At 40.9% G+C, this 24870-nt stretch overlaps 1 protein-coding gene across 2 annotated transcripts in view; it reads right to left on the bottom strand.

Moving 5' to 3' along the window:
* Nucleotides 1-509: 509 nt before the first annotated feature.
* The window catches only part of Lama2 (laminin subunit alpha 2), a 572138-nt gene continuing 547777 nt past the window's right edge, over nucleotides 510-24870 (bottom strand). For both annotated transcript variants that reach the window (XM_076927972.1, XM_076927973.1), the window contains 9 exons: nucleotides 22731-22907; nucleotides 22325-22493; nucleotides 14684-14796; nucleotides 14199-14388; nucleotides 12072-12227; nucleotides 9698-9851; nucleotides 6608-6738; nucleotides 3976-4198; nucleotides 510-932 (listed from right to left, as the gene is read on the bottom strand). In XM_076927972.1, the coding sequence (XP_076784087.1) occupies nucleotides 775-932; nucleotides 3976-4198; nucleotides 6608-6738; nucleotides 9698-9851; nucleotides 12072-12227; nucleotides 14199-14388; nucleotides 14684-14796; nucleotides 22325-22493; nucleotides 22731-22907 (1471 nt within the window). In that variant the 3' untranslated portion in view covers nucleotides 510-774. The remainder of the gene's footprint in view (nucleotides 933-3975; nucleotides 4199-6607; nucleotides 6739-9697; nucleotides 9852-12071; nucleotides 12228-14198; nucleotides 14389-14683; nucleotides 14797-22324; nucleotides 22494-22730; nucleotides 22908-24870) is intronic.

Genomic DNA, 24870 nt, shown 5'->3' with positions numbered 1-24870 from the left:
CAGGCTTTCTCTCCATCTGAGTGTAGGCTGTGACTCCCTCTCATGAACCTAGAGTCCACGATCTCAATACAGTAGTAGGAGCTGTAAGCCTCATTGTCATTCTGCAGCCTGGCTCTGGCTTCCTCTCGAAGCCTATAAATCATTATCAAACAAGAAAATCAAGTAATCAAGCTCGATGGCCTGAATCTGATCTATAGTATTAACTTCCGGCATAAAAAGATATTCACTTGTAGCACCAGTTAAATGCTCTAATAATGAACTTGGATTAGGCAAATGCTTTTGTACACACAGGAACTGGAGGTCCTGATTGCCTCTCAATCACAAACACAAAACCGACTCCATTTCAGCGGCTTGAACACAAAGCCAATGGCAACAAGAAAAATACTTGGAAGAGGATGGCAGAAGTATTCATAGATGTTGTCTCTTTTTAAAGTTGCATCCATAAATTATATGAATTTTTTTTTTAAATTTTGTTTGCAAATGATGACTTCAAGGGCATGTTGCAAATTCATTTTATGGTCAGTTACCTTTCATCTTTAAAATCATACAAAGCATGCAATTATTTAGAATGAAATAATTGGTTTAATAATCATAAGCTTGAAAGAGAACTTGAATTAAAATTCAATCTGTGGTCTGAATTATCACTGTCTGACACAATGCAGAAAGAATCTTATGTATATGCACACATTAGTTTTATTAATATGATAGGCGTGTATATTATTTAACTTGATACACTTGTTTGATGAATTCTTCTCAGGATTGAACTTATCTTTATCAGGTAGCTGGGCATGATACAGGTTGAACACCCCTCAGTTCCAGAGCCTTGGCAAAATTAATCTCCAGTGGCTTGCCTGTGCCTTTGGTGAGCTTCAGAGATCGGATGCAGCCTCGGAACCTAATGTTGGTGGTCAGACCAAACTGATTGAGGCCACCTGAAAAGACACAGGAGGGTTTACTTGTTTCTCATCTTTACAAATGCTGAGGATCCAGCCCAGAAGCCTTGTGCACCCTGAACAAGCGCCCTACCACCAGGTCGACCACTCCTTTCTCAGCCTTACTTTCGAAACACTGCTACATCAAGCGCTTACAGTCCATTTTCCAGTCAAATCTCTAGCTTGAGGTTAACTTGGAATACTGTCTACTGTAAACTGTGACTTCGCTTGGAGACTTGCAGAGAATGATCAGCTTCTTAAGAGTTACATTATAAAGTATAGAGACTTCAAACAAATGATTTGGTTTGGTAGAGACACATTTAAAGTTATAAAATCAAACTACCCAATTATAGCTAAGTCTGATGGTATATTCCTATAGTACAAGTGCTGCAGGTAGAAAAAGAAAACCCAAGTGCTAGGGTAGCCTGGGCTATACAGTAAAAACCCCGCTTCAAAAATTAATAAATCAGGAAATAAGTTGTGATGGTTTGAATATACTTGGCCCATGGGAAGTGGCATTATTAGGAGGTGTGGCCTTGTTGAAATAGGTATGGCCATGTTGGAAGAAGTGTGTCACTATGTAAGTGGGCTTTGAGGTCTCCTAAGGCTCAAGCTCCACCCAGTGGGGGAAGAACCTCCTCCTGGCTGCATGCAGAAGATAGTCTCTTTTCTCCTGGCTTCCTTCTGATTAAAATGTAGAACTCTTCCTTATATAGCACCATGTCTGCCTGGACAAAGCCATGCTTCTGACTATGATGATAATGGACTGAATCTCTGAACTGGTAAGCCAGCCGCAATTAAGTGGTTTCCATTAGAAGAGATGCCTTGGTCATGGTGTCTTCTCACAGCAATGAAACCCTAACTAAGACATAAGAAAACAACAATAACCCTCCTAATAAATCTTATACAGTTGTATTTAATAAAACAAAAAAAACTTATAAAATACTTCTAATATTAAATTAGGACACGGGATGCTCTAACACTGAAAAAAATAAAACCCCAAAATGTTCTGTTGATTGGAAGCTTATGGATTTTTTTTTTTTTTTTAATTAACAAGGCTTGCTTGCTTGTTGCAACACAATTCAGGAATGAAGCTGTGTTCAGAGTGTTTGTTAGAACACTCTATTAGAACAAGAAGAGTCTTGTGACCTCAGTTTTTTCTTTTTTTTTTTTTCTTCTTTTTATTTTAAGATTTATTTATTTATGTATATGAGTGCACCATTGCTCTCTCCAGACACACCAGAAGAGGGCATCAGACCCCATTACAGATGGTTGTGAGCCACCATGTGGTGCTGGGAATTGAACTCAGGACCTCTGGAAGAGCAGTCAGTGCTCTTAACCACTGAGCCATTTCTCCAGCCCGTTTCAGTTTTTTCAAAACATAGAATTGCTTTTGGAATGTGTCTGAGCTCCCCCCGGGTAGAGAGGATGGGACCAGTTGATTTCACATTACTCATTCGTGCTTGCTGTTGTTATTCAGTTAAATGTTTAAGCTGACCTTAATATGGAATAGTGTTTCTGCCATGTTCTGCTTCTCCTTGTGGTTGAATACCTTACTCATGTGAATCTTCTTGACCTTCAGAGTATAAATTGCCTCATTATCTGAATAAAACTGGCTATCACAAATTTTTTTTTTTTTTTTGAGACAGGGTTTCTCTGTGTAGCCCTGGCTGTCCTGGAACTCACTCTGTAGACCAGGCTGGCCTCGAACTCAGAAATCAACCTGCCTCTGCCTCCCAAGTGCTGGGATTAAAGGTGTGTGCCACCACTGCCCGGCCACATAATTTTTTACTCTCGCTCATTTCTAGGCCCTGCTTTCCCACATCTATGTCCCCAACTAGAGCAGTAAATAGAGACACTTCTCTCCTCCAGCCTGCTAGGTCCTTGGGAGAATCTTGCTTCATAGCCTGTTGGTGAAGAGGTACACTGTCTCCCTCAAATATTATGAGTTTGTTCCTGATAGAAGTATTTATTTATATATCTCAAAAAATTTATTAATGTTTAAAAAGTGCACAGTTGTGGATCTTTCTGCCAAAAACCAGAAGCAGGGCCTGGAGGGGTGGCTCAGTAGTTAAGAGCACTAGTTGCTTTTCCAGAGGACCAGGGTTCAATTCCCGGCACCCACAAGGATGCCTCTCACTTTAATTCCAGGTCCAGGGGATCTGATGCCTTCTTCTAGCTTTCCCAGGAAGCAGCCATGCACAGTGTGCACAGACACACATGCTGACAAAACACGTATGCACATAATATGACTTTTAGAATGGAAAAGCCAAAAGTAACTCTGGTAGGAGACCATCTGTCCCCTCTGAAATATTTTGTCCTGTTAACCTATGCGGAACACTGAACTCTCTCTTCTTACACAAAACCCTTCTGCCTGAGAAGCAATGATAAACTCTTCTTCCAAAATGCTAAAAGCTTACTCCAGGAGGCTGTGTTCTCCAATGCTTATGGCACAACTGGACTCATCGCTCAGCAGCTCCTGCTCTGGCTTTTTAGGTAACTCTGGAGCCCATATGCTGAATTTAATGTACTGATTGGCTGTTTTCTTGATGCAGATTTATTGCTTGGGTTTTCTTGTAATATGAATATAAACTCTTTAATAATCTATGTGGGAAATTAGCTACATTTAACCTGGAGAATTCCAGAACCAGAGGGAATAAGTCGGATGGCATTTTGTAATTCCTCTGATACATTCATTTTAAAACCAGGAAAAAAAAAACCCCTCCCAATCCTGGCTTCAACTGCTGTTAAATGCTTTCTATCTTTTATAAGGCAGATTCATTTCCTTTAGCTTTAGCCTCCCCTTGGATAAAACCTTGAGGGCAATTATGAAAATTTCAGTCTCATGTGGTTTAAATAAATAGTCCTCTCAATTTACAGACTGGAAATTTTAGACCAAGTGTTATTTATGGAAGGAGACTCTAAAGCTTAGAAGCAAGTGGCCTGAAGTACACATTCATGGACATGGTTATACAAATATAAATGTTTAAAACCACAAACATAAGCAGCAAAAGACACATTTGCTGGAACAACTAGCGCTCACCTGGGAAACCTCCAACAAAAACAGGGTCGTTTGTATCTGCCGATGTCGATGCTGAGTTTGGGCTCTGGGCATCCACTTGGTTCCCATCTACCACCAGCTCAAGGCGGTTTTTGATCTTCTTGGCAGTGACTTTATGCCACCGTCCATTGCACATATGGCCTGGGATCCCAGCATCGTAGACTGCAGTGAATCGGCCAGCGCCATTATCCACATGGAACATAAGCTAGAACGTAGGAAAAGGAGCTGTCACCAGTGGTTTCAGTAGAGGAGAGCTTCACAGCCCACACAATGAAGCCAGAGGCTAAAGTGAACACAACCAGGGCCTATTCAACCTTTTGCAAACACTGAACAACGTTTGGTCTGGAGAAATAGCTCAACTAGTAAAGTGCTTGACATGCAGAGAACACAAGCCCCTGCACACTTTAAACCAGGTAGTTTATTTGAGTATTCCTTATCAAGTATTCTGCTTATCTACTCGTGTGCTCATTCTTGTCTCTGAGTTTTTGGGTGTTTTACTCTACGGTTTATAAGAAGGTTTGAGGAATAAAGGGAAGAGAGGGTGGCATGGAAGGTGAGCTTTAGATTACCATTAGTTATGAAAATAATCATAACCATAACTTTATGCAAGTAATCAGCATCACAGGACAGAAATAACGGGCACCATTGAAGCACTTGGTTTCAACTTAAATTGAAGCTCTTAATTTGGTTCCCAGAACCAATGCAAAAAATCTGAATGTGGTAATCATGGGTTCAGAATCTCAGCATAAGGGAGGTAGATTGGGGTTCCCTGACCACCCTGCTTACATGGCTTGTTGTATGTTGAACCAGCAACAGATAGTGTCTCGAACTGTAAGGCGGCCAGTTCCTCAGGAGCAGCGCTACATGCTGTCCTGTGGCCATTGTTATGTGTGTGGACACTTGTACACATGCACGCGTGCGCGCACACACACACACACACACACACACACACACACACACACACTAGAGAAAAGTTGAAATGCAAAGTTAAAGCTTGGAAGCCAGGAACAAGCCATATTCTTTGCTCTTGGACACTTCTGTGTTACTTGTCAAGGTATGTGGTGGTGGTTCAGAAAAAAAACAAAACAAAAACAAAAAAAAACGCTTGCATCCTGAACCAAAACAGAACCTAATTCACACAAAGTTTTCGGCAACACATCATTTTGGAGTATGAGAACTCTTGGTGGGGAGATGCTGCTTCAAGCTACTCATTAATGGGCTTTCAAATATACTTTAAAGTATTGTTTATAAATTTAAGCTTTTGATGCCTTAATTGTGTTTTTCTTTCTCCTGCATGGTTTTCATTTTATATAGATGATTGAGAGTCACATAAATTACTTTTTGGGGCACGTTTCATGTCACAGGTGCCAAAGACCCGAGCCAGAAGGCCAGTTAAATTCCCAACAAGGAAAAACTTGATTAGAAATTCTTGTTTAAATGAGAAAAATCTGTTTTAGTAACATGGCAAGATCCCTGAAATTTGAGACATCAGAATTCTTTTGAAGCTGATGAAAGAAAGGAACATGTTGAAATATTAAAAACATTAGTCAGCTAGGCAGTGTACTTGACAAGGTAGACAGAAGAAATGTTTTGCTTAAAAAAGATAAATAGGGCTTGGTGAAACTTGCAAAACATATAGTATTGTAAATATTAGTGTTTGGAACACTGAGTGGAGTTTGTAAAAATGACATTGTATTCTTTAAAGAGCCTTATGGGAAATCACATGACAGTGTGACAGACATGTGAATGGTGAAAGACTACAAGCAAGCAAGAAAATCTGAGAGAGACACAAGGAATGTAGGCTTTGAAAACTCATGAGAAAATAGGGAAGTTTGTCGATCTGTTCATTTTTTTCATCCATTTTGCCTTATAAGCACCCAGATGTTTTTTTCTGTTGTTTATGGGATGGTTCGAGCGACAAGAAGGAGAGAGTGGCAAGAAATGTTTGTTTTAGATCAGTTTTCTTGAGCACCACTCCAAGGTGGGAAATATAAGCACACTGGACACACAATCTTTATGCATAAGCCAGTTAGAAAACCCATGAAATCTCTTGCTTGCTCTCCTCTTTTAACTTGCTTTCTATATTGTAGAATACAATCAGTCTCCCCGAGGTTGCCGTCCATGGTCAGTCATGGATAAGGAGTTATTTATGATTAGGTTATTGGTTGTACATTTGTCTCTGTTTGCTTTTCTGAGGAGAGCATCTGAGTGTTTTTAAGTGAACAGGAACTGGTATGCTGCTGGTCTCTGTGATATAGGGATGATGTAAGAGGCAGGCTGATTTCAGATTACCTGAGTCGCCTCCTTTCTCACTGCACCGGTAATTTTGTCGACTAGGATGCAAATGTCCTTGGAGCATCACATTGAAAGCTGGGCATCCAAAACTACTTGGTCCCCAGTTGGTCAACACAGCTGCGGTGCGTGTAGGATTCACACACTTAAAGTATGGTGGTGCACAGAACAGGTGTGATAAAAGTGTACATGGATTGTGATGACCCAGAAGGATGAGAATATGGAACCTAGCCCTTTTATAGTGAAGAAACTGGCAAGACCTCAAACCAGAGCTTTGAGTAGGATGCCAGTGTCAGGAGAGAACACACAGATATTCACTCACCTTCTCATCAATCATTTCAACACCCATTCCATCCATCTTCTGACTGCTGACTCCCAGGAGGACTCCAGTGGGTCTTGTGGTACGGAATTCGAACTCCACAATAAGGTCCAATCCAACTTTGAACCCACCAACTGGGGAAAAATTATTGATTAGAGTTTGGCGGTAAATTAATTTCAATCTGTGGCTTCCCCAGCTGTGTACTTTACAGTGTTGGTTGCTGATTCCAGAGGCCAGGACTTCAGACTGCTCATAGTTTTAGTCTTGGTACTGTCTAGGAATCTGGCACACAGCGGAGCTTTAATCATTGGATAACCAAATGAGTGAGCACACACTAGGACTACCAAATGAGTGAGCACACACTAGGACTACCAAATGAGTGAGCACACACTAGGACTACCAAATGAATGAGCACACACTAGGACTGAATCAAAGGCTCCCGAGGCCAGGTAGGAGGATTTCCAAAGTCTGCTGGGCTAAGGAAAGCATTTCAATGAAAACTCAGTAAAATTTAATTGAGATACTCTAAATGGCATTACGGTGATTGGAGTGAGTTCAGAAAGTCCTAAATATTTTATTAAATAAAAGGTTGCAAATGTAATTTTTTATGGAAAGATTCTAGGACATAATCTTTTCTATTTAATTCAGCTAATTTTTTCATTAGACATTTTAATATTTGACTCAGATTTAGGCCTTATATAGGAAGTTAAGATATTTCTCTTAGTAATAAAATTATTTCCTAAGAGCAGTTAAGAGTACATGAACTCCACAGAATATTGGGAAAGCACTCAAGAAAGTTCTCCTTATGCTTTCTATTTACCATGTGGACCATAAATGCTACATGTGACCTCAACTGTCCTGAGTGAAGGGCAGTGCTTATGATGTGCTAGACTTTTTGTTCTCCTGTGAAAACTGATGAGTTTGCACAGAAAATGTTGGATAGATTTGAAGCAAAAATTTAAAGTACAGGGTAGAAGGGTTGAACTGTTTTGGAAAATAAAACGGCAAGTGAGAGGTAAAGAGGAGAAAGGAATGATGTAATGTTGGGGGCCGACTTTTAGCAGAAAGCTGCTATCAGCTTTGCAGCCATCTTGAGCCATATACCCTGACATGAGACTTGGATTACAATAGCCTACAACAGCTGAGAACACTCCGATAATCTTGGTTTAGATACCTTGGGATTAAAGGTGTGTGAGATTAAAGGTGTGTGAGATTAAAGGTGTGTGACTTAAGAGTATGACTTAGAAGTATAGAGATCAGAGTTAGAGACAAGACCTAAGGGCATGATTAAAGGTATAACTTAGAGGCGTGGCTTAGAAGTGAGACATATAGAAGGCAGAGACAGAACAGATCAGAATCAGACTATAGAAGACAGAACCAGACATGAGACTACTGAGATCAGACGAATCAGACACATCAGACATTAGGTAGAGTCTGCCCTCACCCTCGCTCTTGCTGAACCCCGACCCGCAGACCAGAGCGGCAGCTTGGGCCGGGATACAGTGGCCGCCCAAATGTGGGTTGGCCCGGGCCTCAACATTTTGCCTGGGCTGCGACGTTTTTGGCTGCCCCAACGTGGGGCTAGTGTGGACCCCAACAACATAAGGCATTTCAGCTGATGAAACAGTGGTGAGATGAGATGATGTCCAGCATTGGTGGCTGGATGACTTCTACGAACAGAGATACTCAGCCTCTTGTCTTGACGTCTGGTTTTATGTAAGTTGTATTCCGCTGTGAGTGGAAGGGATGGGAAGAGCTGCTGGAAATCAGAGATGTGAGTGCTGTTGCTGCTGTTGTTGTTCCTGGTTTTGGTCCAATACCAAGAGTAGGTAGGATGTAGGATGACAAGTAAACACATCAGACACAGAAACTGAAGCCCGGCTAAGAGAACACCATCGCAGCCACTTGGGGATTTGCAAACATCTTGGGGAACTTTTTGACTTTGGCAGCACATGACATGACTTCTGGGTGATGTCGTAGCCTCCAGTGTTTCTACATCTGACACATCCCTGTTTTTCAGAATTCTGCCTCTGCCGAGGTGGGTTTTCACCCTAGCCCGTGTTAGAAGACTCTAATGTTCACTTCAAAACTCTGCATAGAAGTAGTCAACTCGTATAATAAAGCTTTGCTCAAATATCTGTTTCTCTATAAAACCTTTTCTGACTTCCAAACGAAATTAATCTTCCTTGTAAATCTGCAGAATACTGTATATCTTTTACAGTATTTAAAAAAATTACTTTTTTCCTGTTTGTGATTTCTCCCAAAATTGAATTTTTATTATTGACAACATACTTCTAAAGGCAGAAATTACATCTCATTTTCCCATTTCTTATAATTAGCATCCACAAATTACCTGCTCCTTATTGTTTTCCTAATGAACAAATATGTGTGACTCATGGTCCTGAATATTCTCTTACAGAAATTAATGTAAGGGGTTTTATGTGAACAGAGATTACTTCTTATTTTCCTTTCCAATGTGATGTTCAATTTCAGTGATGCAGACCTATATTGGAAAGTGATACTTAATGCCAGGCATAATGGTATTCTTTGTCACTATCAAAAACAAATGGGTACTACTGTGCCTGTGTGTATGTAGGTGTTTGCATGCGTGCATGCTTGTCTGTGATGAAATGGAACCCTGAGAGGTCTTTTCAAAGAAGAATGAAAGTTAGACAGAGAACACTGAAAAGCAGAACATTCCTTGTGAGCCTTCTTGTATAGTTAGGTTCATTTTGCTGATATTGTTCTCCACTGAAGGAAATAGCACAGACTCTCCAAACAGCCTTTCAGCAGAATCACACATATGAATTTTTGGTGTAGTTGTTGGTTTGCTTTGTCTCTTAGAGACAGAACTTAGGGCCTCAACCATGCTGCTAGCTATGTGCTTTACCATTGACTACAGCCTCTGCCCCCACTAACTATATGTGAATATTTTAGAGGTAGCTTTTGTTAGTGATAGAAACTAATGCTTGTTTTAAATAAAGAATAATAGCTCAGGACCCTGGGGGAACTATTATTTTTGACAGAGGCAAGAAGTCAGCATTTATATGTCATGAATATTCAACAGAAAAGAAAGAAGCAGAAGTAGCTCACCTGCTTTAGCAAAACCAGTTCCATCGAAGTAAGTCCCCCTCTCTGCATTTGCAAAGCACGTCCCAATGTTAAAACTGGAGGTAGGCTGGTCCAGATTAACAGGGGCTTGTTCCATGTGAAGATTCCTAACACAGCCATCCAGGCTGTAGGTCACCTGAGCATTCAGGTCAGAAGGAACAGATGCCAAGTTTAGCAATGTTTTGTCTCTATGTGTAGCATAACCACTTGGGGTACACTGCACATAGTCATTAGCTAGTTGTCCTAGAACATAGCTCAAAGCTACCTGGCCCTGGACCTCTGTACCCCAGGCTTCACAGCACAGGGGATAGAATTCCAACATCAAGCTTGTCTGCTGGGATGCATTTAGCTGGGACCACGATGACCTGATATTCTGAGGACCTGGTCACATAGCATGTACCTATTGACTTGCCAGAGCTGTGAGCTCCATGTAAGGATGGTCACTTTTTGACTTGTCTCGTATATTCCCAATTTCACATTTCTACAAATAATTTGTTAACCTTACTATCAATTTATTCGGTTGTGATCTATGTTTCGATTTCTATTTAAAAAGAAAAAAGACAATTAAGTTTGGATCGGTTCTACTGTCTTTGGAACAGAAATCTAATGAAAGCAACGGTCCCGCCCCTAAGAAAATGCATGTGCAAAATGTGAAGGTTTGTATAAAATATGTTAGAAATAACGGAATTTAGAACCAACTTAATCTTATGCTCTGATCATAGTCCATTGGCTTTAGAAATTCAAGTTGATCATTTTTGCTACCATCACTCCAGATTCTTATTTTTGATAGGTAGGTAGAACTCCCCATAGTTATGAAAAGGGTGATCTATATTATTCATACAAATACACACACACAAAGAGAGAGAGAGAGAGAGAGAGAGAGAGAGAGAGAGAGAGAGAGAGGGAGGAGGAGGAGGAGGAGGAGGAGGAGGAGGAGGAGGAGGAGGAGGAGGAGAAGGAGGAGGAGAAGGAAGAGAGGAGAGGGGAGGGGAGGGGAGGGGAGGGGAGGGGAGAGGAGAGGAGAGGAGAGAGAAGAGAGAAGAGAGAAGAGAGAAGAGAGAGAGAGAGAGCGCATTCCAATGATGCTTGCTAATCAAGTGGAGAGGTGTAGCTGCTTGTATTACAAATGCTAATTGTTTTCCCCCAAACTGCTTACATGAGTGTCTGCACATAGCTTCTTGGAACCTGCCCTCAGTTGGTTCTGATTGGTAAATAACAATGCCAATAACCCATAGCTGGGCAGGGCAGACAAAGGTGGGATTTTAGGATTTCCCAGGCTTGAGACTAGAGGAAGGAGGAAGGAGAGGAGATCTTGCCTTGCCAGGAGAGTGTGGAGGAAAGGAGAAACCATGCCTGAGAAGAGTGGAGGGCAGAGAGTCATAGCCGCCATGTGAAGGGGCCAGGAGAGCATAACCCAGAGGGTTTCCAACTGGGTCCAGAGTAGCCAAGGTAAAATATAGAATTTGGTAAGTAATAACTAGGGATTATTGTCAGGAGGTGGATTAACTGCATGGAGATTAGGAAGTGGCCCAGCTATTGTACTGTTTAAGGAATATCAAAATATAAAGGTTGTGTGTGTGTATCTTTCATTTACCACTGGAGTGGGTAGCAGGAACCCACCATATGGCTTTATTAGGTAATTAATTCAACAGAGAAATCTGTCACACTTCTTTGTAATGCAGTCACTAAAACCCCCAGTACCATGTACTTCTCAGCATAGACCTTTCCAAAGTAAATGAGGACATAAGTCAAATTTACAAGACTTAACTGGTAAATACCAATTTATACAGTTGTTAATATCTTAAAACCTAAAATTAAGAATTTTGTACCTACTCATTAAGTTCCACATCTTTTAAGGGTTCTAAGAGGACGACATGAATATCATCGTCTTCACATTCCTTCAGATTCAGTGCTTCCCATATGCCTAGTGGTTTTCCAAATACCTTACATATATCATCTCATTTAATCATTACAGAATTTTTATTCCATTGGTATTCTCATGGCTACGTTTTGAAAAGAAGGAGTTCATTTAAAGAGAAGTGAAATGATTTCCTTGGGTCATATGGAAGGTGTAAATATCTAGTTAATCTTAAGTAGATATTTAAACTAAGGATGTTGGATATCAGAGTCCAGATCAGTGTTCTGTGATGTGATTTCTCATAAAAGCTACCTAGATGACCTCCTACATTTCTCTAAATACATATTTTCCCACACAAGTAGTTAATCCTGAAACATGGGACATCAGAAGATAGATATAGAGAGATAGAGACAGACAGAGATAGAGATACACACACACACAAATTTATGCACAAGCCACTAACTCTACCAAATAACCAACAAGGAATTAAACACTCACTGGACCAATTCTGCGAGTGGTATAGTTGATCGGCAATCCACCAACGTACAGAATCCCCACAACATCCAGGATGTCGGCTTTCTTAGGACTGACGGTTTGGTTGGAGGCACCATCTACGTAAAGAATTCCCTCCTGCTTCACTCTCATAATCTTAATCTACAAAATGAGGAGGCATCATCAATGTCAATCCTGAACAAAGCCAGAGCACAAAGAATTTTTCTGGTAGTTCCAAGGGAAAATGCTATCACTTAGGTGCTAAGTCCATAATACAAGAGAAGGTAAATACGTTTCACAGAGCATATCAAATTCTGTCTTTGAATGCAATTTCTTTTCTGAGTAAGTTTTAGATAAGATTTCAAACATAGCTTAGTGGTTATAAGCCTCAGAGGTAGATGTCCATTAAGGTACTTTGTAGACTGACAGCTCTGGTTTGAGCTAAGATAGCGGCAAAATACATGTCTTGATTATTATAATCATGATTATTGAATTAAGGTCTTATTACATAGCCTAGGTTGGCTTTGAATTCAAGACCCTATCACCCCAGCGTCTCCAGCACTGGTGTAAGTACACATCACTGAGCTTGGTTCCCAGCTCTCCCTTCAGTACTGTATTAATTTGGATGAGTATACCCTGGGCTCCTAATACATCTTTATGTATGCATGGTAGCCCTCCTCATGCAACATTCCGGGTGGGAAGATTGGGGCAGGGAGGGACACTGCTATTCCTGTAGCAGCTGACTGACTGGTCTGAAGCCAGGGAGGGAGATAGAAACCCAAGATCTGTGAACTCATGACAGGGATGTTATGAGAGAGGGAAGAAACGCAAGACCTGGGAAGTCTGCATTTAGTCCCAGAATGACGTAGACCGTTAAATGCTGGGGCATAAGAATGCTGGAAAAAAACAAGTTATAACAGGGTTAGAACAGTACAGCACCACATTTTAAAAAACATTTATTTTAATTTAGGAAGTAGGTTTTTTTTTAAAAAAAAAAAAAAAACTTTTACAAATAAAATCTGTCCTTATTATTAAGGCTAATTACCCTACATAAATGGTGTTTCCTAATCTCAACTTGGTGGTCCATCAATATGTCTATCTTTTTCCTCAAATGTTGTATTTACTCTTCTATTAGCGGGAAAACAGAAGAAACTGACAGAGGAGCCGCATTTGCTACAGTTTTTTTTCCCAAGCCAAAAATATCTCACGTCTTATTTCCAGGGTAACAAACTGATTGGCTTGAGATTTATATTGTAATTCTATTTTCTTCCGTTTGTTGGCTCTCTCTCCAACACGACAAGATAAAGCAGCTTAATATATCAAATGCAACATCTGATAATACTGCACTCTAAAAATTAAACATTTTATTGGTCTACCTAGGGAAACTTTACTTAATATGCTATCACAGGTGCAGAGACAAATTTTGAGAGTTTATTTTAATCAGGGTACATATTATCTACCTGCAGTCATGCCAAAGAGGAGTAAGTTGGCAAATGAGCCTTCTGTGCCCACAATAGCACCAGGTTCTGGGTGTAAGGCCAACGTTTAAAGTTGTTGCCAATGAATTTTGGTGGAAATGGTGCCTTGAGGCCACTGTACTTGGTCTTGCAGAGATTTTTCAATTTTCTAATTTTCAGATCAGTGTGTGCTTGGGTGAGAGGAAAGTCTTAGGGCCCATCTTAATGTTTCCAGCTTATACTTTGGCTACTTATTGTTTTCTTAGCAGAGAAAAACGTACAGTCTTGGAACAAGCATTGTTTCTCTGAGCTGAGTACGGAAGCCTCCTGACGAAAGCACTCTCTTGTCTTCTCATTCCCGATTAAACTGTTGGAGCCATCTGTATGGCCTGAGCCGGGTTTGTTGACAGTTGCTTGGGAGCCACAAATCCAGTACCAATGGCAGGACTCTGTAGTATCACAGCAAGCCCATAAGTGACAAATCACTCACGTCTAGACATGTTTTCAGGCTGTGGCCTTTGCACACACCTCTGGCCATTTGTCTAGTTTTTGCCATACTTCTGTAACTCTAGAGTTAGGGTCTGCATTGGCACAACGGTTCTGGTAGCCATGGAGACAGTCCATGGCTGTCTCCGGGACCCTTCTTAAAAGACCCCCCGCACCCCATGATTGTTACCTTGTGCCACTGGCCATCATTGATTCGGGTGGGGATCATGGTGCTTGTGTCCCCACTCCCCAAATCATAACTGAAGTAGGGGAAGCCATTCCTCAGCTGAACAGTAGCAAAATCCGCATGATTGATCCGAGCCATGTAGAAAAGCAAGCCTGATTCAGCTTCAGTTCTCACTTCCAGCTCAACGGTGAGGCTGCAGAATACAAATGTGGAAAGAAAAACAGGAGACCGAGTGCACCATTAGGCTAAGACAAAGTGGTTTTCTGCAAGGATACATGTGAGGGAGCGAAATCTGAAGCAGAGGTACTGTCTAGGGTTATGAATCTCCTACATTGAGTTTAAGACAGAGTTCTATTTTTTACTTTACTCAGTGAATTAAAAAACAAACCTCTAACACCAGGAATTTTACACATAATTGATTAGACTTGACTAAATGTGAATATTGAGTGCTTCGATGATCCGTACTTGTGTTGCAGAATAACACATACCGGTTTTTAACTTTGGTGTCGTCAAAAGCAATAGCGATGTGGCTGTTTCTGGAAAGCCCAAACTGCTTGCTCCCAGTCAGAAGAGCTGGTTCTGATTCTGCAACACAAGGGCCCTGAGAAATACCAAGGACAGGACGTGAGATCATGGACACCTGTACACAGGTGGTGTTGCTGTCAGAGTGTATCTTATGTATTCCTTCCTGACCTTGAACGATGCAGAATTCTCTAACACTAAATCCTGCCTCTTTTTCATCTCTGTAATCTGCAGAACAATAGGTGCTTATGAAGTACTCAGTGAATTCGAACTAGTTTTCCTTAGTAATATCTTGGAATTGCTAAAGAAACATGTTAAAAAAATGTATAGATGCATTTATATTTTCCTTATTTTCTAAGGAAAACATTGTTTATATTTCTGGGGAAATTGCACATTTACTTCCCTGGTTTTATTCTTGGAAGGTGGAACAGAGAGAATTCTGGGCTAGCTACTTGGATTACAAGGGTAGAAAAGTCTGTTCCCCTTTGCTTCCCCATTTTCATTTCTCACCACAGTGTTTTTCCTTGGAAATTATCAGTCCACTAGAAGGTTGCTGTAAATTCAGAATTTCAAGATGGTGTATCTTGAAACCTGCAAGTCAGCCCATTCAGGGCCTTAGCTAGTTGCTAGGCAACTAGCACATGTAATTTTTTTTTTTAAACGCAACCCACTATACACCATTTCCCCTGCTGCTGTTCAAAGATCAGCTTCCTAGGGTGCTCGAGCCAGACAGCTAGGTACGCAGATGTGCAGTCACTCACTCTAAGGCTATGCTGTCACCACCTGGAAATTCATAATAATGTTTGATGAAGGGGGCCCTGCATTTTCCCTTTATGCACGGCCTCACCAATCACATAACCAAGCTTGGCGACTTGGACTATGTAATGCATGGCTCAAGAAATAAAGTTCCCCAAATGACAAAGCCACAAGCCTTTTCCCCACTCTCTGTTTTCACAGGCTAGATGATGAAGTCGTTTAGGACCTGGGTTGTGGGAGAATTCATAACAATAACATGCACCCTGGCATGAAGGCATCTGCTTTTCAGATCTGAGTTTAATAGCTGAGAGAGGGAGGCAGTCCCAGCCACTGCTGACTAGGCAGGTCCTCCAAAACAGCTTAGGGCAGGCTTTTGATGAGGAGTGTTCTTTAACAGAGTACCTCAGACTTGACTCATCAGCACTGGAGACATCTTTATGCGAGGAAAAGCCTCATTCTCTTTTCTCTTGAGCTTGGTCAAAGGCGACCTACATTATGCCACAGCAGGTAACAGGGCTTAAAAGTGTTTCAGGAAAGCTATAAAATTGGTCTTTATGGAGGTAGTTCCTTTTTTTGCCTCCCAGAAGATGGTCAGTTACAAAAGGGAGACTGGCTGAAATTCACACATCTATGTAAAAGCCCAGTGGGCAGGGCAGAATAATCTATTCACAACACACAGCAATGCCTTCACTATTACATGGCCAACAAAGAAAGCCCAAATGGAAAGCCTTCTGTGGCTTAATGTCCTGGCCCTCAAAGGCTAGTAATAGAACAAGAATCATTCTCCACAAATACTGTAGTATGTAGCTTTCCTTAGAATTCTCCGAGAGAATTCTATGTGTTGTTCTTGGGAACAGAATTTCATCAAAACATCTCTAAACCTTTACCTCTGAAAACAGACACTAAAAACACCAATGGATGCCATGGAATTAGGGAACAATAATGTTCAGGCTGAAGAAATCTACCTGTGGGTAATGCTGCTGTTAGTGCTGCCATGGCCGCTTAGCCAGTCACCAAATAAGATGCTAATATTATATATATGTGTGTGTGTGTATATATATATATATATATATGTATGTGTATGTGTATGTATATATACATATGTATATACATATACATACATATATATGTCTATCTATCTATCTATCTATCTATCTATCTATCTATCTATCTATCTATCTATCTAATATATCCTAGTACGGCTTTTAGAATGATTGGATGGCAGTTATGAGTAAGAGCTGTTTTATTGGTGCTATGTTGTGGGCAGCTTCAGTCTTGGAATGTCATGTGATAGCTGAATACCATGACTTCGCCTGTTGGTAAACTGGACAGGTCTTGAACAGGATCACAGCCGAGCAGCAATCCCCCATACCTTGAACACATTATCAGATTTTCTAGACAGTCATTTCAGAAACACGATCCGTTAGAAGAGAGAAAGAAAATTTAGTCCAGGTCCTTTTGACTCCTATGTCAATATATAGCACAATCACATAAGCTAGAGGTATAAGCATCATCTCTGGGCCCAAGGATACTCTTTTCCTGTGTTTTGGAAACAAGAATCTCTTTAAAAAAAATGCTAAAACAACAGCAGCAATAATAGTATTTTTTTTTAAAAAAAAATCAGCCTCAAGAGAGGCTCATCAATCTCAACATGTTACACTTCTGCCATCTGGTGGTGATGGTTCATAGTACATGTAGTACATGGTGGGGATAGGGGATAAAGGATAGGGTGATTTGTTTCTGCTTTGCTGGTGACAGTTCTTAGGCACACAGGGATTCGGGGAGCCTACTGGAGTGGTGTATTTGTTGCTGAAGTAGCTTGAAGTAGCCACACTCCCTGGAGCCACAGTCACAGGGAGACAGGTCAGCTGTCCTGCGAATCTTACCACTTAGTTAAACGTTCAGGTCAGAGTAAAGCAGTGGTCATCTCTAATTCCCACGCAGGGCTGACACTTGGAAACACGTTACCGAATCTAAGGCAATGTATGATTTCTTGGTCAGTGGACTTTGAGTTTAGGTAGCTGGAGAGCAGAGATTTCAACTGCATTTATCGAAACGAGCAGCAAGTGATGAGTCATGCTAAAAATTGTGTAATTTCCTTCCTTCATGAGTCAATGATCCTGCTAATAAGTGTGGGCTGAAGTCCCATCTGATGCTTGCCTTTGCTGATCTCTGTGGGTGAATACTAAATAGGTACTTTTCCAGCACTGGTTTCCATGTCCTGATGTATACAATGCCTGCTGCTGTATTTGCTGAGACACTGAATCATGTTAACTCCTTGTATGTGAGCTCTTTGGTGGGAAATAAGACGGGTTCCACTTGGGGTGTGGAGAACGCATTTTCCATTTAAATACAGGTCAGTGCCCAGTTGATTTATCCTATACTTTTGACTGTGTATAGCTTTGAGCACGCTGGCATTCCCGTTGCTGCAGGAACCACTCTCTCTTACTCTGCCTTCTTCCTTCTCAGCTCACTTCTCTTCAATTTCCTAAGAACCTTATCAGAACTTTTCATTTCTACCAGAATTCTGGAAGTGCCACGCTCACTTTCTAGCAGAAATAAAAGGACTAAGAAGAATGCAACCAACTTGTTGAGTGTCAATCCCCATGGGCTGTGCTTGTCTAAAAGGCCTGGCATCAATGTTGCAGGGACTTGTCCCATTTGAACACACTGATATTGATAAGCCCAGATGCTTGTCACCTCCATCCCTATCATTCTAGATGAGTACTATCCACAAGCATAATATGCAGGGGTGCCTTTCCAGGTAGTAATGGGCTAAATAATCAGGGAGATAGTACAAGGGACTGCCAGACTCCAATGCTGTGAGATAAGATAGCATGAAGGAAATACGGTTGACTCTATGATGGTAGACCACATATAACCACAAGATGACATATCCATTTCACAGGGCAGGGCTTTTCCCGGGATACTTTTCAATTAGCCTGAAGCATAGTGAAAGCTTTCTTTCTATTGGCAAAGAGTGTGGGGGAGGAAAAAACGGGCAAGGATATCAACTCCTGTCAGTCAGGAAAATGGGCCTAGGTAGGTATTAGTTCCCAGAAAGATTAACCTGTGATGATTTTTAAAATTTCAAAGCATTTCATGCCTGAGTTTGAAATTGCTTACAAACTCAGCACTTGTCTTCACCCTCAAAGTGTGAAAGGCTCCATCACCTAGTTCTCACAGAAGGAGATAACACAATGGGGTGTTACCACAGGTTAGACATTGTTCTAGCTGTTTTATGGACAGTATGTAATTCTTCACCTAATGATCATCAAAGCTAGTTGTCCTGACTGTCAATGGATTACATCATGTGTGGGATATCACCTGTATAGCTCACCCGGCAATGGCACGTGGTCTCTTTTCCCCCTCTGCCCCTTCCTAGTTAGCCATGAAGATATCAATCATACATTTATTGTACACTCAATAAATATATTTTATAAAATAAAATACCAAGTTAACTTTTTGTCTTAACTTATCGTCACTGATAAAAAGAAGGCTTCTTCTTTTTTCCTCAAAAGAAAAAAATATATAAATCAAATTAAAATGGATAATATGTATCATATGAAACAGGAGCTGAACTTCTAAGATACAATTCTGGTTGGTGTGGTGGCACACGCCTTTAACTCCAACTCTTGAGAGACAGCAGCAGATGGATCTCCTGTGAGTTTCAGACCAGCCTGGTCTACGCAGTTAAGACCCAGTCTCCAACAATTTCATGAAGTTGGAAAGTTCTAAAACTATAATTCGGACCCTAGAGTCGTCCTCAATGAATTCAATGTGTGGGAGGAGAAATTGCAGGTGTGGTTCCGGTCTCTGTTATTTGTGTGTATAATTCACAACCAATTTGTAATTTCTCTCATGGATTCACTTATGAGTTAAAATTTCCGTGCTGGAGAGATGGATTAGAAGAACACACACTGTCCTTCTTGCAGAGGACCCTGTGTTCAATTCCCAGCATCCATACAATGACTCACAACTGTTGTCACCTCCAGTTCTAACGGACCTAAGGATCTAGTACCTTCTGTTGAACCTTGTGTGCATTATGTGGTGCAATACATACATACATACATACATACATACAGGCAAACATTCATACATATTAAACCATAAATAGAGAGGAGCTGGGATTTCCATGATCTTTTCTGCCCACGATGCAGTTCTTCCTGATCAACAAGAAGCTCCACAAGCCCTAGCCATCAGTCTTGTCTACTAAGTGTAATGTCGTGTTTTTGAAAACGTTAACTCATTTTGCCAAGAGGAAATGAAACCCAGAGTTAGAATAAGAGGTTCTAAGAAAACTCATTTGTAAAAACTCTTCATGGTTTTGAAAACTGTGCTCTTCGGAAACTAGAGTAATGTGCTTGAGGGACCCCTTAAAGCAAAGTGTTTAGGATATACAGGAATATCCTACACCCAAATGAGTTATATCATAAGAGAGAAGCACAAGAATGTTGGGAGCCGACTTTAGCAGAAAGCGGCTAGATCAACTTTGCAGCCATCTGGAACCATATACCCTGATGAAAGATTTGGTTTTCAATGGCCTACAACAGCTGAAGCACACTCTGATATCCCACATATTTTGTGTTGCTGTTTACTGCCCCCAGCTGCAAGGTGCACTTGGTGGCCACGCCTGCAAGGCATGCAGTTCATGTGCTGTCCACGTGCTATCTACGCCATACATGCTTATAAGGCGCATGTGCTATCCACGCCTGCAAGGCATTGCGGTGCACGTGCTGTCCACGCTATAGACGCCTGTAAGGCTTACGTCATATCAACACCTGCAAGGCACGTGGTATCCACGCGCCTACAAGGCACGTGGCAAAAGCCTATAAATAGCTCAGAATTCCCTTCAATAAATGAGACTTGATCAGAATCTCTGTCTTGTCTCCATTCTTCGCGTCTCTTCCCCTTTATCCTCTCTCTCTCTCTCTCTCTCTCTCTCTCTCTCTCTCTCTCTCTCTCTCGCTAGACCCTGACCCTCGGACCGGAATGGGCAGTACGGGCTGCAATACAAGAAGATGCTAGCTAGGTTCTGGCACTGTCAAGTGAGACAATCTGTGGGAAGTGCTGTCTAACTTGGGATGGCTGACAATGTATTAAGCATAAATTGGGTTATTCATTTCATAAGGAAAAATGAGGTGCTCGATTGTTGGAAGCACCTATGTAGCAGATCTCAGCAATACTCCAAAGGGAAAATCAGTCCACTTGACCATGGCCTTCTGATTGTTAATTGATGGCCCTAAACATTTCTTTGTGGAAAGACAGGGATAAAAATGTTTCTAATAATATATAAGTGAAGACAAATATCTTATAAAAATAAAGTATAATTTTTCAGTTTCTCGTACACCACACCCCTTGATATTTATATTATCATAAGAATATTGATCACAATATAGTCATTATTATAATTTCATGATAAAAAATTCTAGTGCTGGAAGACTTGTTTTTCAGAGGCTTAAATTCGAATTCAGCAAATAGTCAGTTTTTCTGAATAATTATTTGGCTTGCCATGTAATCAATATCTTAAGTGACAAGGACCAGTTAAAGAATGAGCTAAAGGATGTATCCAAGGGTTTTCAAAACCTTAAGACCACACATGCCTCAACTATCATTATGGATCAGAACTGCGATTGATAATATGCTCCAGAGTGTAGGGAGATGGATCATCTCTTAAGTTATGGTGAAGCTGTAAGCTGCAGTAACTCCTGGGAAAAGCAATTCTGACGCAGGCGAGACCCTTATCTCACCTGGCTCTTGGCTTCATGGTATCCTACTGGAAATCTAATAAAATAATGAACTGCGATAAAGAACTTTAATTCTCAGATGTACTCAGTTCCTTACAGCTTCTAATAGTGAAAGCTAGAAATCCACTCAAGTCTCACTGGGCCGTCCAAGAACAATGACTTACAATGGCTCGCTTTTAGACTCTGACCTACTAGATTAAAATCACCATCCTGCCCTGTGTTTGAGTCAACTTGTGAGTTAGCTTCAGATTGCAAATTCTCACCCAACCTACTGAAAGTGGGATGCCAGTTCCTATTTCACAGAGCTGTTATGAAAGCTACACATCGCATCGGGTAGAACATTAGCTAGAGGTGGGCACATGGTAGGTCAATCTTGATAACAGCAGATGCCAAACATTAGTATACCCTTAGTTTACTTCAGGCATTTAGAAACTGTCTTCTAAAATTCTGATGAAGGTTGACAACTGGGCTTTTCATAGCTGTACTTTACAAGTTAGTTATCTGGGGCTTTGCTTGGCCAAGTAGCTTTCTTTCCCATATTCCTTAAGCTGGTAGGTAAGAAGAGCTGGGGTTAGGGCACATGCTGGCTGACTGGATCTGAGGTTTTCACCAAGAATACTCTTATACAGGTACGTAGGTACATTTTGTGTGACTCCCTTTGTGTATATGTGTGACAGGAAAATCATGTTAGACACAGCTATATGTTTAAGTGATACAGACAGTTGTGATTATGGATTACCATCTTAAAAACTTAAGGCCCCAGATTATGTGAGGTGTATGTATAGAATCCAAAGGGCCCAAACACTGACATAATTATCTCTGGGAATTGGGGTTATAAATGGCTTTGAATCTAGATTCTGAAAATCTCTGTCCTCCTCATCTTTTCAGTGGGAAATCAGTTCTAGTTCATGAACGTCAAGATTCAAGGGATAGATATGAAAATAAAAGCAATCCAAAGAAGATGTGAGGAGGTTGAGGTTTTTATGGACAGGTTCCTTGTCCTATAGTGCTAGCCGTAGAATCTCCTAGATATCTTGAACACCTTTCCTTCTGAAGATGGCTTGAACTAGAAGGTTCTAAAGCTATGACTATGTGAACACTTACATGTACCATGGTGGGGGCTGGGAAAGGGAAGGCAGGGGTAGGCACTGGCTGAGGCTGGACAGTAACTTCAGCTGGAACGGCACCATCTTCATCTTCCCGGGGCTTCTGATACATACAGCGGCCAATGTCGGCATTTTTGAAGGCTATGGGCTGTGCAAAGTCTACGGGGCTAATAAAACACAACCAAAATGAAAGTTTATCTTATTTTTTTTTTTTTTCACTGTCTTCTTCCTTCACATTTAAATCAGTCCCCAACCCTGCCTTGAAATGGCCAGGGTATAATTCCAGGTCTAAATTAAAGGTCTTCCTAGCCCTTTCCTATCACGGTTTTAGATACTGTGGAGGCCACAGGGAACTTCATATTAAATTACAATGCAAATGGGTAGCAGAAATGCGAGTTACTTACATGGAGTTAATCACAAGGTTCCACACACACCCTTGAAAAGCTGGGATATTCCTGAGTGGGGAGGGCTGAAATTCAGGAGGAGCACCCCCGACGAAGAGCTTTTTCACTTCGATGGGTTGTTCCTCTGTCAGGTTTTGCGTATGTCTTCTGTCTTCATCAATTTGAACAGTGAAGATGCTGATAAAACATTTAAAGACAACAGATACCCAGTACCATTAGAAACATCTTTCCTGCCACCTACATCTCTGCTCCCAGAAATTAAATTTTCTATTATTCAGTCATTATTACTATTGTCAAGAACAGGCCTAGGTATGTAACTTAACCTGGCTTTGAACCCATGATTTCTCAGCTCACTGACAGCTAGAATTTCAACAGTTATGTCTGTCCTATGGCACTCTGACCTCCTGTAGCTTCTAAGATGGCCTAGATTGGATGACTGGGACCTTGATACCAAGCAACTAAAAAATACCAGTGTTTCCTAGGATGTTGTGTCATGTTATGCCTTCTTCATTAATGTGGACTGAAAGTTTATTGAAACTCAGCAATTGCACAGCTGTGTCACGTGTCTCTGATGCAGGTGGCAACACAGGTTTGCAGCCCAACACATTCTGCAAGAAGGGAGGCTGCAGGGCTCTCTAGCAATCTCTAATCAGATAAGGTTCTGTGAGTTTGGCACAGCATGGGTTGCATTTTGTTTGGCTCTTTGTGTCTTGGTTTGTGCTGGCTATTATCTTCTTGCTAGGGGACAAACTATCCTCCTGAGAGCTTAGATTGCAGGAATTCAACAGCAAACACTTACAGTACATTTTATAAAGAATGTAGCTGCTGGCTGTTGAATAGAAGAGGCAGGCCAGAACACCAAGCTAATTGTTCCTTGCAGTGATTTTCCTCAATGGCTGTTTCATTAATTTCCCTAATTTGCTTATGAGTGATTACTCACACACTACTAATTGAGAACTGCATACTACTTATTCAAAACAATCCTTGGATCCAAAGGCAAAGAACCAAGAAATGGTGTTCTAATGATGAAAATGACCAAAGGCAGCTTCTTCTTTTCTTTGTACAGGCAGGTTTTGAGCTTGGTCCTAACAGTGGCTGCAGTTCTGTTCACCATTGTGGACAGATTGTAAACGAATTACCGAGAATTTAGTCTTAATCTTAATCTGAGACCTAAGTGAATGCCATATAATTGACTTTTGTTAACAATGAGGGGGCAGGAGGGAGAGAGAAGCAGTGGGAGAGATCAAGGTGATTGAGCTAGAAATAATAAATTAAGACATGCTAGGACTTAGAACTGAACAGTGGATCCATTTTGGTTTAATTCCAACATAAGAAAAGAGAACAAAACAAACTTAGTCATGGCTTGAAATGGCACAGTTCAGGGAGTGTAGAGGCACAGGAAAGACTTTGTTTCAAAACTAGGGAGAACTTTTTGTTTGTTTGTTTTTAAGAAAACTTGTTTGTTTTTAAGAAAAGACCAGAAGAGTATATTGGCAAAAACTGGAGGTGCAACTTCACTGCCTGGAGCATTAGTGGTCTGTAAGACTGAGGCAGCCACTCACTTCCAGCTGTGAGGGATTCCTGAGAAGCATCATTCCCCAGCTTTTTCTCATGGTAAAGCAGTGTTTTTCAAAGGAGCAGAACAGAGCTCCTGAGGATTTAGCTGCAGATTTAACCCACTACTAAGGAAAGTTAACTTTCTCATCTTGATTAGAATGTTAAGGAATAAGGCTCTGTCTCTTTATAAATGACAACAGTCCTGTTCAATCTGAGCAGCACAACAGGCCTTACCAAGCTGTAATACAGAAGGAATGTGAGCCTCTAGGAAGCCAGGTTGGAATTCAGTGTTAATGTGGAATCTTCCTAGCAGCAACAGCATGACCTTGGGCAAGTTATTTAATCATGCTTAGTTTCATTTTATTCATTTATAAAATGGAGATTAAAACTTCGTACTTCAAACAGCGGAATACATTAATTAAGAGTTTGCCCTGAGGGCTGCGGTACATAATAGGGGCATTGCTAGAAGACTACAGTTGAGTTTTCCTCACATTCAAGAAACATTAAATATAAATAACTGATTCAGTTCCTTTTTAGATAAGGATATTAACAATGCATCCATTCTGGTGTGATAGTCTGTTTT

The sequence above is a fragment of the Arvicanthis niloticus genome, chromosome 30 (genome assembly GCF_011762505.2).
Source record: "Arvicanthis niloticus isolate mArvNil1 chromosome 30, mArvNil1.pat.X, whole genome shotgun sequence".
NCBI classification, from domain to species: domain Eukaryota; kingdom Metazoa; phylum Chordata; class Mammalia; order Rodentia; family Muridae; genus Arvicanthis; species Arvicanthis niloticus.
Note: the sequence above shows the minus strand (reverse complement) of the source record. Positions and strands in the feature narration are given on the sequence as shown.